Source organism: Astatotilapia calliptera, chromosome 16 (genome assembly GCF_900246225.1).
Source record: "Astatotilapia calliptera chromosome 16, fAstCal1.2, whole genome shotgun sequence".
Taxonomy (NCBI): Eukaryota; Metazoa; Chordata; class Actinopteri; order Cichliformes; family Cichlidae; genus Astatotilapia; species Astatotilapia calliptera.
The window spans coordinates 2,145,542-2,163,671 of record NC_039317.1 but is presented as its reverse complement, the minus strand read 5'-3'; the positions used below and the strand labels follow the sequence as shown (position 1 = coordinate 2,163,671).

Genomic DNA, 18,130 nt, shown 5'->3' with positions numbered 1-18,130 from the left:
TTGAAAACGCTGTTTTCACGTGGCCGCAGACTTTTGGAAAGATGACGCATTTTAGTTATATGATGCAGTCATGTGACCAATTAAACTGAGACAGCGGAGCAGCAGTTGTTCTGTTAGCTCTCAGGTTTGACAGCCCTGTTAAAGATTAATATCAGTCTGCACATGCTCCAGAGAGCTTTTCTTCAAATGCTTTAATTCTCACTCGCTTTTGCAATTTGTGCTTTTGTGTTCCTCGCAGCAACAACTCCACCTCATTGTTAGTCCATTTAAAAAACTCGGTGCTTTTCCTCCACATTTGGCCAATTTTCAAAGAGCCGGAAAGAAAATAAACGGCAGACAGAAATGAGGCGGGTCGAATCTTCTTACTTTACATGCATGCGCAGGACTGGAATGTAAGCATTTTAGGTCGTTTCAGTGTGGATGCACAACTCTTTGAAAATGATAGTGTGGACGCGGAGTGTTTCAGATTTAGCCTGAGGTGCAAAGTGGAGAGAGAGTGGCATGGACTGAAGGATGACTACAGGTAAATCAGGAGGGAGGTGAGCATTTCAATCTGTTGAAAAACACATTCAACTCATTGCCTCTGTTCTCAGCACAGATGGGACGGCCTGACCATAGTGATGGTTTTCATGCCAGTCAACACCTCTCTCACCTAAATGACTGAGCTCCTTACTATGACCATCTTGGTGTCAGCCGGATGTGATAGCTTGGTGAACCTAAGAAAACCACTTCATCTTCAAAAAGCAGTGATAAGATCCCGAGACCCTCAAACCTGGTACCCTTTGCATGTATTCAATTTCTTCAGCCTCCCTCAGCAACTTAACACGGCAGCAGCTGTAAAAGGCAGCAAGGTAAAGCACCGGCACAAACAGGTCACAGTAGCAATTTATTAACAACAACCCTTGTTACATGTAAATAAGTATCAAGTCACTGACTGTGTTACAATGTGCATCAAACACAAAGGACACAAACCTGGCTGATGCCCGTAACCAGGGGAGACTCCTACATTCTGCTACCCAATCACTGGAGAGTCAACATCGGTCCTCCAGCATCAGAGGTATTTACCCTCCACCATTATCCCACTGCACAAACAACAACTGCTGCCACCAACAGCTATGAAGTGTTTTAAAAAACCGATACTGTGCTATGCAATAAAAAAAATAACAACTTGTGTCTCAAATTAAGTACATTTTACCACCTGACCTGGATCAAACACCAGTTTGCTTTTCGGGCAAACTTCACAGATGACAAAACAACTGCTCTATGTGCAGTAAATGCTCCGTGTAAATGACCTGTATTTGTAACATTTGAGAAATTAGATTACAGCAGATTTGAGATTATCCATACATGTATAAACACACAGAGTACACAATTCTTAAAAGGAAAAGGAATACATGCATATTCATCTACAAGCATATCTAAAGCTACTGCAATCCCCTCTGAAAGGCTACGCGGTGTCCACAGCATCTTCTCACTGGACCAGTACTCGGGCCGTTGTCCTCTGTAGATCAAGACCACAGAGAGGCGAGAAGGGAGGGAGGCTTTCATAACCCAGTAGCTGACGGGTGGCGGACTCCCAGCTCAAACCAAACTCTAGCCGACAATAGACACAGGGGTACTGTCGGTCAGCCCAGCAAACCCAGTCCACCGCCTTCTTCACCTGCTCCCATCGTTCAGGCCTGAATGAAAAAGACAGTCACAGTAGTGAACAAACTTGTTAAAACCATCGTGGTGCAAATATTTCCAGACCTGCATTTCTAAAGTCATGCAAGGCATAGTGAAATAAGCTTCATTAATACATCAAATCACATTTTGTACAAAATGTTTTTCAAGCTTAATTTCAGCTGATTTGTAACAACTGCAGAGAAATTTTACTCTAAGCTGTTGTGCATCCTGTGTTGGACAGACCTGGACTGAGAAGCTTCTTCCAGACAGAACAGGGTGCGGAGCAGTTTGCCTTCTTCCAGTTTGTCCACTTTCATCAGCTGCAGAACCAGAAGAGTCGCCACCAGCCTCAGGATATCTTTGTGGGCTGTCACGCCTTCAAACACACATGCAAAAAAGATCCCAAAGTAAATCACAAAATGGTCCTTTTATAACCGAAGTGTTCCAGACGCAACGTCCAGACGAACAGAATCAACATAATGAATCAATCTCAAACAACAGCTGCCCATTTAAACATCGCGCTGGGGAATAATCTACAGGTTTAACATGTGCCTGATTTTTTTAAAGAAATAATGAAAAATAAGGTTAATTAACATCTGAGCTCCTAGAAAACAGCATATAACGGGTTATGGATGAAATCCAATAGAATGACGCTTCTGCCATGTATTCCAGCCCTAACCTGATCCCAAACCATAACCAGCACTTCAATGATGTTGGATCGTGTTTTCCAAAGCGAGTAAAACAAACGTGTAGATACATTCCAAATGGTTTCCTCATTTTTCCGATCTCGTAATATAGGGACGTGTTGAGTGATCGGAAGCGTAATATATCGATGATTTGTCACTTAGCGCAGAATGTTGCGCTTTGTGAGTGAGAACGTGTTGGTATAAAATGGTTATTGCAAAATTTTTCTTACAGACATCGAGGTAAAGTGTTAAGTGTGAGCTCATAATAATTATAAAACTAAGTAAATTTATGTTTTTAGTAAACTTACAATAACTTGAAAAACAAGAAGCACTCAGAGCACAAATCTGTGCACCCATCAGTCTCTGGGCTTTATTTAAAGGACCAGCATCGGCTTTTGTTGGGAACCACTTTGTTTTCTGCTCTTTGTAAACTTTAAGAAGTGCCATGAAAACAAATGCAAAGAATTAGGTTTTATTTATGTGGATATGTGTCATTTCTTTTTACTGTTTAGTACTACTTAGGTCAGACCTCAAATGTAACCTGATGCTGTAAATCTTTATATGGCACTTTATGTACTTTAACAAAACACACATGTAAGAACTGCAGTTTCTAAGTTATTCGAGGCTTTTTGTCAATTTTCCACCAATAAATCTTAAGTTGACCTTAAAGACCTTGGTGGATGTGAGTCACATTTTATATGCATTGTTAACATGATCCCAAGTAAGCATACATACTTGTTAACTTTCATAAAACTTGAAAGTACAAAGCTAGTTTTTCCACCTCCAGATCAGAATTGAACGAGCTCTCACCGAGAGAATGGATGCCTTTGTTCTTCAGGAACACGTTGGCAAACAGGTCCACGTTGACATTAAGTAGTTCCCCCAGCTCTGTGGTTAGTTCCCAGTACCCTTCCTACAACACGCATAAAAATAACGCCATTATATCAAAGTGACATTTACATTTTTTCCAGTTGCATGCACTCAGAGTACAAAGGTGTGTGTTACAGTTTTGTCCTTGGTCATTTTAATAATTCTGTCCAGCTTTTTTGAGCCTTGCTAACTCTACCAAAGCACAGGAGCTAACCACATGAAACGTTCACTACGATAAAACACTTTTAACTCTATGACCAACTTTGAGCATCACTGTCATGACATATATTACCAGTTTAATATCTGTGATGTAGATTGACAGAAACGTGGCTGTTTTATCTGTTTTCTGATAATTAACTGGATACCATTTGAAAAACTGCATTCTGGGTAAACGTGATAGCAAGGTCTTGTTTATATCCCCATTATGATCCCACACTCATCATTAGCTGCGATTCTTTCTGCGTCAAAATGATTTTCACCCCTCGGCTGTAAAAGTGTGATGGGGTACCGTCTCCACCCTGCTGGGCAGGTGGGCAGCATGGGCACTTGAGCTTGTGAATGCAGTAACTCAAAAACAGGTGCAGCCACTACAAACCTCAGACCAGTTTGAATACCAGTGGCCTTTAGTATAAGGTAAAGGTTGGAGGTCAAGTTTTCTGGAAATCTTGTGAATGTGACGAGTTGAGAACGAGGTGAGGTAGAATTTTCAAATTGATACGACAGGTGTGTCTACAAGGAGGCAGAGGGGCATCACTGGAAGCTTTCTTTACATATTCCTATCATAAAACTCTGAAATGTAGCTTAAAGTTTCAAAACAACGGATGTTTGCATGCTCTGTTAATATCACACAGACTAAAACCCTAGTCTGAGCCTAACCTGACAGTTATGTTTAACCTCGTAAGACCTGAACTCTTACACGGCATTTTTTATTTCTCTTCTCGTTATTTGGGCTGATTGAACCTGATGAATGTAAAAACAAATAATTATGTGATTCTTTGTTTTTACCAAAATTTTGTATTTTGGTCTAGACAACCCAGAATATGATGTCCACATGTGGACGCCAGGTCCTAGGAGGTTAAATTCTCTGTGTTAGCCTTGCAATACACTAGCAGTCTCTCCAGGGTCTACTCCGCCTTTCGCCCCATGACAGCTGGAATAGGCTCCACCCACCCATGACCCTAACAATGACAAGTCCCATAGAAATAAAACAGATGTTAACAAGTGATTCAGTAAAAAAATTAAGCTTCCTTCGCAGTTTTAACCTGTCAGAGAGCCAAAGGAAGCTGTTGCTTTGTCCGAGTGATAAACAGCTATGTTTGCTTAAGTGAACCCAAGACTATAAAACCACAAAAAGCTCACTGAATGTTGCATCTGGAAGATCTTCATCCATTTGAGCTTCAGCGCTTCAGGAGATTCTGCTGCATTCGGTCTAGTTAACATACAGTCATTTCCATCTGTTAGACAAACACTTCTCATAGTTAACAAACAGAATGTGTGTAGAAATGTTCAGAGACTCACGCAGCTGACTGATGACGCAGGACAGGGTTAGTCGGGAGATCCTGATGGCCAGCGACGAAAGCTATGACGCGCGTTCTTTGTCGAACATTGCTCTGAGCTTCAAGTTCATGGTGAGGTTGTGATGCACTCTTAACTTTGGATAAACTATAAGAGGGAGCCCTTCCTCTGCGATGAAGCTGAGCGGCCTTCTCAGGAGCCCTTGCAGGGCTTACAGGAACATCTTTGTCGGAACAGGTGGGAGATAAAGAGGACGCAAGATAAGAAGTTGTTCTCCCGCAGGGTCTTCCCCTTATCCGCCTTAATGATCGTAAGCACAAGTCCGGTTTTGGTTGGTGCTCTAAATCTGATGGAGCTGACGTCACAGGAACCACTGTATATCCCGGAGCACCATCATAGGTGGAGCTTGAGCTACCTAACTGAGAGTGAAAGCCACTGGAAGTAAACTTAGCTGACCCAAAATACGGCCCTCTGTCTCTGGCAGTCTGTGCAACAAACAGAGGAGCCGTTTCATCAGATTCAACAACCATCTGAGACGGTACTGCTGCAGGAGCAGTGTCAGGAAGACTCCCATTTGTGCTGAGGCCGCACAATTCGGGAGACAAATAGGACTTCTCAGGAAAGACTTTACTCTTAAACTCGGGTCTTTTCCCTGCCTGACCATATATTTGGAGGTGAGGTTTTGCTTGGTGCTCTAAATCCACTGGAGCTGACGTCTCAGGAAGTTGTTCTCTGACTTCAAAGAAAGAACTACAAGAAAGACGGCTGAAAGACGGACGCCTGGCTGCTCCGTCTTTGTATTTTTTAGGCTTTTTACAGGCCCTGTAAGAAACGCCTTCAACAGATGAACTCTGTTCTTCCTCATCAGACACAGAATCAAGTGCACTCAGTACCCGATTACTCATCGCTGAAGTGTAACCTTGAGTGTGGAGTGATGACCTGCTAATCTGAGTGCTACAGCTCTGAATTGGAATATCGATGTCCTTCACTGCCTGACTGTCTGATGATGATGAAATGCCAAATGAAAATGAATCCATGGATTGACTACGAGGATAGTAACCACAAAATGAAGAAGGGATGGACAGTCCTTGTGGAATAAGTCTTGAAACACCCTCTGAAGCACGCTTCATAAAAGAAGGAGGCGGAGGTCTAGAAAAAGAAAGGAGGGGAACATCGTCTGAAGCACCCCCCTTAAAAGAAGGAGGCGGAGGGGGAGCCGAGTGTCCAAGAAAAGAAAGGTGGGGAACATCGTCTGAAGCACGCTTCATAAAAGAAGGAGGCGGAGGGGGAGCCGGGTGTCCAGAAAAAGAATACATTGAAGCACCCTCCTTAAAAGAAGGAGGCGGAGGGGGAGCCGGATGTCCAAGAAAAGAAAGGTGGGGAACATCGTCTGAAGCAAGCTCCTTAAAAGAAGAAGGAGGTGGAGCTGGAGGAGAGGAGTCGGGACTCTATGAAAGGAGAGAAATAAGCAGAAATTTAAACTCCGACTCTACAAACCTCTAAATGTGTTGAGATGAATTCTATCAGAAATACTGTTGGTAATGTATTTTGACAGGTTTCACAATATAAGAAAAGTTCTACATCAACATTAACTCAACAAAAGAATCACATAGTTTGTTTGCCTGCAGGACATCTGCTACATGCCATTTAGATATTTCTGAAATTGAACTGAATTGATTATTGTTCCATATATTTGTTAAATTTCTTGAATTTGTTTTACTGAATGTGCAGCATCAGCGTCTTAGTGTAAGGGGACTAACCGTGAGTGAACCACAAATCTCAAACAAATCAAAGCCGCAATCTTCCTCCTGCAGCAGCAAGACAAAAGCATGAAATCATAAACGTCAGCATTTGTGAAGATTGCAGCAGCAACACAGTCAGTACGATCAATGACATGATGATCACATGTTTAGTAAAGGACAGGAACACAGATGTGTTGCTCCCTCGGCCGCTGAAACAAAATCTTTGGCAAAACTACAGCTCCAGTTTATGCGCATGAGGACTAGTCATGTATGAACAACAGTTTAAAAAATTCATACCAAAGAGTATGCCTCTATTAGGTCTTCATCATCCTCGGGAGAAATCCAGTTAATGTAGGGAAGGAAGTCCACATCTTCCTCTGCAATCAGCTTGGGGATGTCTGTAAAACCAGGCTGTGGTTGCTCTGAGTCCTAAAAATAAGATCAGTTAAATAAATATTTGATAAAAAAGCTAAAAGAATGGAAAACAAACTGTAAATGTGAAAAAGGCTGATTTGACAAACCCGTTCCTCAATGGCCACGAAGCTGGTAAACTGAGACAGGATGGAAAACTCTTTGCTTAACTCGATGATGAAGGACTTCAACTCTGCTTTCTTACCCTGTAAAAGTAAAAAAGTCAGTTTCCAGAGTTTCTCCCTCACAGCCCACCCAGGTATGCTAACAATCAGCCTGTCGTCACCTCTGAAGATATCCATGAGGAATGTATTGTTAAACAATCCCAGCACTGTTAACTAGAGAGCCTAAGCCAACTTCTGTCAGTTTGGACAGCAGTGGGAACGAATGGGATCATTGTCCTGCTGCTTGACATCATTTAGGCCAGAGATAAGCTGTTGTACAGATACAGCCACTTATACAGGCTGCCTTATTCCTGACAGGCCCATGACAGGCACCTGGTGGGTCCCTGGCCAAGTACCGGCTGATCCGTCATGTAATAATATCCCCCTAAGGTGGGAAGTAAGTAAGAAGTAAGTACAAATACTTTGTTACTGTAATGAAGTACGATTTTTAGGTATCAGTACTAGTAGGGCTGGGCCGTATCATACCGTTCACGGTAACACCGGTGTAATGTTGGGCAATGATAAGAAAATTAAATATCGTGATAGAATATGGGTGAAACGCGCATGCGCAGTGCCTTTGTTTTCATACGCACATGGTGGAAGAAGCACGGCGGCAACAGAGAACGAGAAGGGCGAAAGCGGATCGTTGAATGAAACTGATGAACCTGAACTGGTTTGTAAAAATGCTGCAGCTTCACTGGTGTGGAACTGGTTTGGCTTTCGTCCCTCAGATACACAACAAAGCACTATTTTTGGTAGCGCATGCTAGCGGGCCGTCGTTATTACCGTGTTGTTTGGAAAATACGGCGCACTTAAAATCAATCCTTTGATTTTTCTGAAAGTCGACAGAGCCCCTTATAATCCCGTGTGCCTTATGTATGAACTCTGGTTGTGTTTACTGACCTCGGAACGATTTTATGTGCACGGCGCTCGAAAATCTGTCAGATGTTTCAGTACGACTTTGCTAAGCTACGAAGCCGCACCGCTTGATGGATTATTGGAGCCAGTGTTGCCAACTCCTCAGTAAGGAAAATCGTTATTGGCTGTCCTAAAAGTCGCTAGAAGTTGCCAAATGACGTCATCACTTAATTTGCATAATGCTAATGTAATTGTAACCTACAGTGTTGGAGAGAAAAATAACATCGTGGACATAAAGTGAGTAAAAAATTTATTTAGAACTACAAATTAAATTTCTTTTAGCAATTATTGTTTTTTTTAATGTCACAATTCCAACCCTGCTCCTTTACCCGGGCTTGGACCGGCAAAAGTGACCCAAGATAGGCACTCTGGTGGAGTTACAGTGTGTGTGTGTGTGTGTGTGTGTGTGTGTGTGTGTGTGTGTGTTTAAGTAGTTTTAAACCTGATCCACAAAACAGCATAACAATAAAAGAAGAACTGACTGCGTTACAGTCAGTGCGGGAGCAGCGGCTTCGCTCATGCGCGATTCATTTGCAGTTTGGACGCACAGGTGTGAACGTCTCCCGCCCTGATAGCAGCGGGGGGAGCACTATCCTCCGCCCGTGAGCGCTTTGGCATGGGCGAGGTGCCCACGGCAGCACCGCTGCTTGTTGAGAAGAGCGATACGTGCTTTCACGTCAAAAAGTGTTCATTAGTGATGTGCGATACCACTGATTGCCTTTCTGATCCGATACCAAGTAATATTCAGGGTGGTATCGACGATACTGATCCGATACTTTGTACAAAAACTTATTTTATTTATTGTATCTCAAATTATAGCGTCATAATGATTACAGAACATCAGATTACTTGTTCTTATCACTTAATAATGCAGAGTTCATCATATAGAAATAAAAAACTGAAGTTGTGCTATTTGAACACGTTGCCTGCCTGCAGCACTAAAGGACTCCGTGAGAGACGTCTGTCTCGCCCTACCAGCACCTGTCCCTGTCCTCCTCTTCAGTTCACCTCAACATGCGCTCATCATATTCTGTGATGTGATTTACTCTGAGGTGTTTGACGAGGTTAATGTTGCCACAACACTTCACTTTCTTGCCACATGTATCGCAAACCGCGTCTTGGCTGCCTGTGGAGGTAAAATACGTCCACACGACTCCAATTACACTCAGCCATTGTTGTGAGTGCGCACGCCAGAGGCTGCCACACATTTATACAGCCGTGTTTCACACATGACTATGAAAGGCGGAAGGGAAAATAGTTCCTTCCAAACATAGACAATCCAAATGTTATCGTTTCTTTCCAATGTGTTCCTGTTCATGATAAACTACAAATTTACTATAAAGTACTAAAATATCGATATTTTAATGTGAGAATCGATTCTAGAACATAAACGATTGGTATCGGAGGAATCGATATTTCAGGATCGATCTGCACATCATCTGTCGTCATAAATAAGTCTCCAATAACAACAGAAAAAGTCACCAGATTTGTCGCTAGTCACTTTTTAGAAAAAAAAGTCGCTAAGGGGTCTGAAAACTCGCTAAGTATAGTGACAAAGTCGCTAAGTTGGCAACACTGGTCGGAGCATTACGGCTATCGTAGGCGGAGCCTCGCGGAGTGATGTGTACTGTGCTTCAACATAATGTTACCGTATTGTGTGTGTTTAACCTCTTTTTAAGTGTTGTGGATGTTATACATGGTTATGCTGAGGATGTGTCGTTCAGTTTCCATCGGAAATGCCTTTTGGTTAAACTGTCAGCGAGGAATTTGCACTGTTACATTTTTATATAACTTTAATGCAGATAAAAACAGCTGCTTGTTTAAGTGAAAATACATTGATGGGTTTTTTTTGCACTAATAAAGTTGTGGAGTTTTAAAGTGTTTCGTCTCGTGTCAATTATATCGTCAGTTATATCGTTATTGCAAATTTTCAAATGTATATGGTGATAAATATTTTTGGTCATATCGCCCTGCTCCAAGTACTAGTTTATCAGTAGTTTATTTTCTGACTGCTTTTTACTTTAACTCTCTACATTTCTAAACAAATATATGTACGTTCTACTAGGGACCAATCCAATATACAGTATCGGTCCGATCCTGACCTAAATTACTGAATCGGATATCATTTCCAGTTTCTGGCAGGCTGGAGCTTTGTTGGGTTGTTCCTGAACATCCTTACAAACTTCCTCTCATCTGAGGGGTTGTGTCTTCTTCCAGACCTTGGCAGAGTGGTGACACATCTGAATAATAATGTTCACCTGAACTGATGGTGCTGGAATCTGTAGTTGTTTAGAAATGGCTGCAAGAGACCTTCCCAATGTGTCCAAATCTACAATTCTTCTTCACTGAGTTCTTTTCTGTTCTTCTACTGGTCAATCTAATCAGTGCTATCAAACACAACTTTATAGGCTGGTAAAGATAAGCATAACATCATTTTACAGCATCACTAAAATATGCTATAAGAAATGATTAACAGTTCACAATGTAGTACGAAATAGTACGAACATATGTCCATGATGAGTAAACCTTTGACCACAGCTGTATTTATTGTAATAAGGATTTTGAAACTAAACTGAACTGGAAGAAAAATTTGAAGAACAACAAAATATATATATATCAGTAAAACAACAACAACTACTGTAAATTTCAATCTTTGGTCTCACTTATCTGCAAAGTACCTCGTGTTCAGCTTCACTGGTGTCCAGGTTCCCGTCTTCATAATCCCTGATGACGGCCCTCGCGGTGAGCTTGTGAAGAAACTAAACACATGACATAACAATTACCTCACTGTCCTGTGATGGCAGTCAGCCTGCGTGAGGATTCCAGGCTTAACAAGTGAGATGTATGCTCATACAGCAGCTACTGTTGAGTGTCAGTGTGCGTTCTTACTGTGCCCTTTGTTTTCTGCAGCTCGCTGGTTGACACCATTGTTTTGAGCTCCTGACCACTCAGATTTCCCAGTAGAGTCGCCTGTGTTAAAACAACGGCATTATCATTATTGTCTAACGGTGTTGTGCTGTAACTCTTTAATCAGGTCAAAAAGCCAGAGACTGCAAATTAAAATAAAGTTCAAATATTTTGCTCTTCACAGTTTCTAAGTCAGCAGTCACACTGATGCAGATTAGTGTTAACTCATTTGTTGCTCCCCTCAGGCCACTCGCAGTTACTGTTCAGCTGGTAGAAATATAACTATGCCTGAAGTTTCAACCAAAGCATTACTAACCAAAGAATAGTCCATCCATCCATCCATCCATCCATTCGCTTCCGCTTATCCTTTTCAGGGTCGCGGGGGGCGCTGGAGCCTATCCCAGCTGTCATAGGGCGAAAGGCGGGGTACACCCTGGACAGGTCGCCAGTCTGTCGCAGGGCCAACACACAGGGACAGACAACCATTCACACTCACATTCACACCTAGTGGCAATTTGGATTATCCATAGAATAGTGACAGAGTGAAATTAGGTACTGGGAATAAGTTAAAGATCCACTTCCAATGTCTGTGAAGGTTCTCAGTCATCCAGGTCATCGTAGTCAAAGGAGCTTGCAAAGAAAAGCGTCTGGACTACTTTAAGTTACTTGAAGACGTTTCACCTCTCATCCGAGAAGCTTCTTCAGTTCTAAGGTCAAATGGTGGAGAGTCCCAGATATAAACCTAGTGGGAGTTTCCCCCCACAGAGGGACAAAAGGACCCCCTGATGATCCTCTAATCACATGAGCCAAGGTGTGAAAGCAGGTGTGGGTCACAATCAGCCAGAGTTTCGGGTGAGCTCATTGTGAAACCTGGCCCCACCCTATCATGTGATTTCCTGAGGTCAGATGGCCCAGGATGTGAGTGGGCGTTAAGGCGTCTGGGAAGGATCTCAAACTGGATTATAGATGGCAGACAGTTGGTTTCATAAGCCCCGCCCTCTGTTCAAAGCTGGTCGCTCACAGTGGATGTAAATAGCTTCTTTCACTCCTCTTTCAAACCATCTGTCTTCTCTGTCCAAAACGTGAACACTGGCATCCTCAAAGAGTGACCTTTGACCTTTAGATGCAGATGGACCGCCGAGTCTTGTCCCGTGGCGGTGGCTCTTCTGTGTTGTAGCGTGCGTTATGAAGTTGCTGTTTGGTCTCTCCAATGCAGAGGTCTGAGCATTCCTCGATACCCTGTACAGCAAACACTACAGTGTTAAGCCATTGTTGGAAACTTGAATTGGCTGGGCGGCGCTATGAATTCTGGGATATGGCAGGCCACGAAGGATACACCGACCCATTCTTGAAATCTGGGGAAAAGGAGGACGCATTTGTCGGCCAGATTCAGAGGGGTCTACGAATTCGGACAGCCTTTGCTGCGTCGCTGTGATGTTAAAAGGTCTACAAATGCAGCCTCAGGAGGATGCAGCCTACGTTTTGGGACACAGCTTATGCCACTTATTTATGTGCGAATGTTTAATAATGAAGAACATTAAAACATTACTGTTGGTCACATGTCGGGAAAGTTGTGTGATATTAGCGACGTTTGTACTAACTTGGTTTTAAAACCTTTACTTTAAAATATACGCCGTTCAATAGTCGACCTTAATCCTACAGAGAATGTGATGATTTTGTGGATAATTAAAGTCAGTCATATATCCACAAACACAACAAGCTGAAAGTCAGTGATGCTGCTCGGTTTGCAGTCCTGAACATCACGGCACAAGCAGGATTCACTGCACTGTTAATGTTAGCTGTGTTATATTGCTGCCTCTGTTCGGTGGTGTCGAGCCAAACGCACTTTAACGTGTGTTTGAACGAGCTGACGGTTCACTCGTTAAGCTGAAAGAAAGATGCTTTAATCACAGCAGTCACACATGTGTCCACTGCACCATCTGGAACTCTTCTTGTTTACACTCGTAATAACACAAACACTAAATCCTGCTTCTCTGGTGCTGTTGTGTAGCAGTGTGTACACCTGAGACTGTCACCTGTCTGTCTGTCCTGCACTCTCTCTCTCTGTTTCTTTCTCTCTGATTGTGGAATAAAAGTATGAACATGTGTTTATAAGTTACACTTGTGTTTGAATCCTGCAGCTTATCACACATTTGATTTCCATGTGTGACGACTGCAAGTGTCCAGAGTGAGGACAGACTGAGGGAGCCACTGCTGCACATCATCTGTGAGGCTTTGCACCCCTGATGATCCACCAGGACAAACTCAGCAGTGTGTGAGGAAGAGGAGGAGGAAGAGCCAGCAGCAGCTGACAGATGGAGAGAATAGACAGACTGTTCCCTGTTTGTGAAGGACTGCTAGGAAAGTTTAACATAACTGTCTGTGCTGAATCAGTCTTATTAGGTAATGTTCAAATAATGTGATCATCCCAGTGTTTCCAGTGTGGGAGAAAGTACTCAGAGTACTCAGGGCCTTCAAGTTACACACTATGAAAGGCAGCAACAAGTTTAATGTTCAGAAACCTAAAGTATGTATCAGCAGCAGAATGGAGCTAAAATAAATGTTGGTTTCAGTTCTATGAAGCTTTGAGTATTTTGGATCAGTAGCTGCTGTGTTTGTTGCATCATATTGCTGTAATTGTTTATATGCTTTATATATTCTGAGCTAAGTTGATCTATAGTGTTACATCATATTCTATAAGGATGTTATGTGTTTGTAGACTTCCTGCCCAGTTTGACCCATTTAGCAGACGTCAGCCTGTTTAAGGCTCTGATGTCTATTCTGTGTGACTTACAGCAGTTATGACATGGTCTGATTTTCTCACCCAATAAAGGAATATTTCATATATCAGTCTACTCTTCATTCTATCAGACACAGTTATCACAGCTCGTACATTTGCTTTTTACACATATATGTAAGCATTGAGCCAAATTTAGTAATGCCAACATATTAAACGAACAATATTTGTCTCTTATATATAATACATCTGTATACACACTGTCACAGATACTTACTTGTCTTTGAGTGAAGATTTAAGGAGACAGGAAATATAAATAACTGCAACTTGAATCTTTACTGAGGCTCAGCGTTTGGCACAGTTCAAGCTCACTGCTGTAATAACTAATAATGGTGAAAATGATAACTTTAATATATTCACCATATTATATTTATATTACCAAGGTGAGATGAGTCTCATGAACAACATTAGCTAGTAAACAGCTAATCTTAGAACTACAGTTGGATACAGAAATGAAGCCCAGCAATCATGTTTTACAGCATCGGGGTCTCAGCCTCAGATACTTATCAAATCAAAACATCTCATAAAAACAAACAAACCAACAAAAAAGTCTCCTTGTTAAGCTTGTGTGTCCTGAGTCTGAGTTTCGCTCTGTGTTTCCTGTTTTATTTTGATAGTCCTTGTCCGACGTCAGTGTTTCCACTTTAGCCAAGATAAAGCTGCCTCTTTCAGTTCACCCTGGTGTCTGTGAGTTCTGCGTTTGGGTCCAATCCTGTCTGCCACACAGCAAATCACAACACTGCCGATCATATTCTCACTTGTTACATGGACATTTTTAGCAGCAGCAAAACGTACTTTGTACATTTCTAAATGTAAGATGGCGTCACATGAACAACACGAGGCTCAGTGTCCCTCCAGAATCTGCCTTTTAGCGGGTTGTTTTAATCCATTTTTGACCGGATTCTTCATCCAGAATTGCTGTGCGTTGCTGACCTACAGCAGACAAGACCTTCTGGACATTTGGACTCATAACTCCAACAGTTTTATCGCCGATCTCCGACTCATCCCAGAGATCTCCAGAACACCGGAGGTTGGCTGAACAACAGCTGCCCGGACAATATGCTACTGAGTTAGCAGGACGCTACACACATCGAGCCGACAGGTTAGCAGATGACTCCGGCAAGACCAGAGGTGGAGGTTTGTGCACTTAAGAAAAAAAAGAGCCGTCAGGTGCTAAAAAATAAACTTTGGACTCAAACTTTGAAAGAAAATGGTGTCCGTTACAACTTATGTCTAAAGGCTGGAGCCGAACAAAAACTCCCTGATAACGACTGTTTTGACTGTTCTTCCCACTCTATGCAAGGAACCTGGGTTGGCTGGGTTTACTTAGCCTGATAGGGCGAAGGACACTGTCTCAGCTGAACTATGGACACGCACACACATACACTTACACTGATAAGCACTCACACATCCCCCTCCCCTTCCAACGCCTTCGATGCTTGTTGCCTCCTGGGAACACGAGGCGGGTCTGGGCCCGCGCTGGAGAGTCGGCGCAGTGGCAGGATGGCTGCTGTGTTGCCTGGGTGAACTCCTTATCCCCTACCCAACCCTGTTGCTGGTCACGTGCTCCATAATGTTGTACTGTGGACATTTATGTGCTTTTCTGTGCAGAGGAGTTTTTGTTTCCTGTTCTCATGCTGTCCTCCTGTAGCCCAGCATGAGCAGAGGTCTCTTTTTTTCCTCTTGTACTTTCCCATTGTAGTGTACATTTCAGTGTTTTCCTGTAATGCAACCGTTCTCCGACTTGTATCCCCATGTGATGTCTGTGTAGTGTGTGTAAGGTCGGGGGCGGGTTCATTCCACTGCAGGGCGACCTGTATAGTTTCATGCATCGGTTAAAACACTGGAGTCCAAGTAAAGGACGCCCAGCTGGAAAAGCTTCACACAAGTAAAGTTGTTCGAGATTCACAGAATTTACAGAAAATATTAAATTTTTGTGATTTATACCGTTGTCAGGACGATAAATGTCTTATAACGGGATATTAGATTTTTGTCATGTCGCACAGCCCTACTACAGCCTTATAGTTATTGCATATTCATAACATACCTTCATACCGTGTACACTGTAACACACCCATAATAGACCCATTTTTGTAATATATCTTTATTATTGCTGATATATATTTTGTAATATACCTATATCATGGCTAAAGCACTTCTGCATGGATGCAAACTGCATTTCATGATATGTGCAATGACAATAAAGTTGAATTCTATTCTTTTCTATTCTAAAAGACAGAAAAGAAGGAAAAGGCAGGGCTGTGTTCAGAGAGTAGAGAAGCAGCTTACCTGAGTACAGTGTGGCACAAAGCCATAAACCAGAGTGTGACAGTCATTGAACAGAGCATGCAGCTGCTTGGGAGCCTGCAGAGGTGGACTTGTTGGGCTGAACTGCTGCCACTTGACAGACACTGAACTGCAGCCAGGAGATGCCATACGCTTCAGCTGACAGGCCACCTGTAAACAAAACAGACAGAGAAAATTTTGGATGTTATTTATGATCTTCTTATAACGAGTCAACAACTGAATAACAACAATTAACAGCTGCTTATGTATGACATGAGCGCTCACCTTCTCTGTCCAGTTGTGTTTGGTTTTTGTGTCGAAGAACTCATAGGCTCCGCCCCCTGCTTGAGCCAGGGCTCTCAGCATGTGTTGGTTGGCCATTGTGCTAAAATCATCAGACACATAGATATACTTTATACATATTTAAAAGATCAAATGGATCAAATCAAGAAGAAGCTCAGTGTGCAGAGCATCACAGCGTCCATTACAATGATCCGTGTTGTTAATGTTGTTATTCAGGCCTTGTGCTTTGTAAATTCACGTCTCTTACTGGTGACTGTACCGTTTAAACAGCAGGACACACTTTAATGCGACAGTATACAGCTGTGGGCAAACGTTTACAAACTGTGTACCCACTTCTTGTTTTTTAAGCTCATTAAAGATGTAAACTGTATAATAATCTTGGAAAAAGAGCAGTTCAGAGAAATCATGAAAGCCTACTGTTACCATGACGATCATGTTCATGATAAATGGATGTAAACTTGTGACCACAGCTGTAGGACGACACAGCTGTGTAACACTTAAAAAAACAACAACTCTCAAATGACATCCTGTACTTGTGTACAACTTAGCTTAGAGAATAACTTCACAGGGCAACTATTTAAACACAAGGCTGCTACACAGTGTATAGATGTGTATAGATGATGCCCTGGGGGCATCTGTGGCTACAACCGTAGCTTGCCTCCACCAGTGTGTGAATGTGAGAGTGAATGAATAGTGGCATTGTAAAGCGCTTTGGGTGCCTTGAAAAGCGCTGTATAAATCCACTCCATTATTATTATTATTATTTTCCCACTCAGAACCCTTTTCAGACCTGAGGCCACAGGTGAAGAGGCGACTGTGCTGAGCATCGTCTCTGAGCAGCTTCAAGGTGAGCTCGGTGTTCTGGATGTGGCCGTCCGACAGCAGCAGCAGGTTCCTGATGCCGCGCGATGGAGGCAGCAGGCTGAGCGCTCGCAGGGGGCGCCACAGCTCAGTGCCTCCCCCTAATGGAGCGGAGTGCTAATAGGAAAGAGAAGAATCGAGCTTGTTCAAAACTCTCTGTTGAGTTTGGCTTTAAACACAACATTACCAGTGCCATTAACATCAAAATATATTCACTAATACAACACAGTCACATTATAATAGAAGCTATACATAGAAAATCTGTGGAGGGAGCCGAAGGTTTTAGTTCATCAGCCACAAAACATTTCTGACTTGGAGAGGATCTGCAAACATGAGCGGGACAAACTGAGATGTGTGCAAAACCTGCAACTGCACGACACGCCTGACCTCTGTGATCACCAGAGGATCAAATACTTTTTCCTTCATGAAAATGAATGTGTAACGTTTTTCAAATGCATTTTTCTAGATGCTTTTCCTCATTGCTGTCTTTCACTGTTCACATGAACCCACCATAGAAACTGATCATTTCTTTGTCTGTGGGGAAGTTGCAAAATCTTTTGACGTGTTACTGGAGTCATAAAAGCAAAAACATGGAACAAACTGTAATAAAGGCCAATGTCCACCATTAGTTTCAGAGCTCATCACAGCACAGAAACAGCTTTAGTGGAGGTTACTGTCATGGCCTGGGTCTAAGTAAGCTAATGCATTTTTTGTATGTTTATTTTATATGTTGTGTTTTTGGTGGTTTTCCTCCTCCTCCCTGTGTGTGTGGTCATACGCGCTCCGGGGTACTTTGGGCCACTGAAGGGACTGCGACACCTGCCGCTCGTTAGCAGCTGCAGCTGATGGCCTCATCAAGAGAGTCCTTTTTAAGAAGGGGGCGGAGCTCCAGTCTATTCCAAACCTGTAAAGTACCTCCGTTGATGAGCGTTTATGTGAACGACATCACTACTGTGGGTTTCCTGCTGAGCTGTGTGTGTTTTGTGCCACCAGGAGTCGGTAGTG

At 42.7% G+C, this 18,130-nt stretch overlaps 1 protein-coding gene across 3 annotated transcripts in view; it reads right to left on the bottom strand.

Annotated features, from left to right (window-relative positions):
• Positions 1 to 873: 873 nt before the first annotated feature.
• The window catches only part of parp4 (poly (ADP-ribose) polymerase family, member 4), a 38,233-nt gene continuing 20,976 nt past the window's right edge, over positions 874 to 18,130 (bottom strand). For 2 of the 3 annotated variants that reach the window (XM_026143982.1, XM_026143981.1), the window contains 13 exons: positions 17,055 to 17,242; positions 16,247 to 16,346; positions 15,965 to 16,132; positions 10,861 to 10,941; positions 10,650 to 10,730; positions 7,000 to 7,095; positions 6,776 to 6,907; positions 6,497 to 6,544; positions 4,740 to 6,184; positions 4,581 to 4,650; positions 3,162 to 3,264; positions 1,909 to 2,041; positions 874 to 1,679 (listed from right to left, as the gene is read on the bottom strand). In XM_026143982.1, the coding sequence (XP_025999767.1) occupies positions 1,472 to 1,679; positions 1,909 to 2,041; positions 3,162 to 3,264; positions 4,581 to 4,650; positions 4,740 to 6,184; positions 6,497 to 6,544; positions 6,776 to 6,907; positions 7,000 to 7,095; positions 10,650 to 10,730; positions 10,861 to 10,941; positions 15,965 to 16,132; positions 16,247 to 16,346; positions 17,055 to 17,242 (2,853 nt within the window). In that variant the 3' untranslated portion in view covers positions 874 to 1,471. The remainder of the gene's footprint in view (positions 1,680 to 1,908; positions 2,042 to 3,161; positions 3,265 to 4,580; positions 4,651 to 4,739; positions 6,185 to 6,496; positions 6,545 to 6,775; positions 6,908 to 6,999; positions 7,096 to 10,649; positions 10,731 to 10,860; positions 10,942 to 15,964; positions 16,133 to 16,246; positions 16,347 to 17,054; positions 17,243 to 18,130) is intronic. The other variant, XM_026143983.1, reaches the window with a different exon arrangement.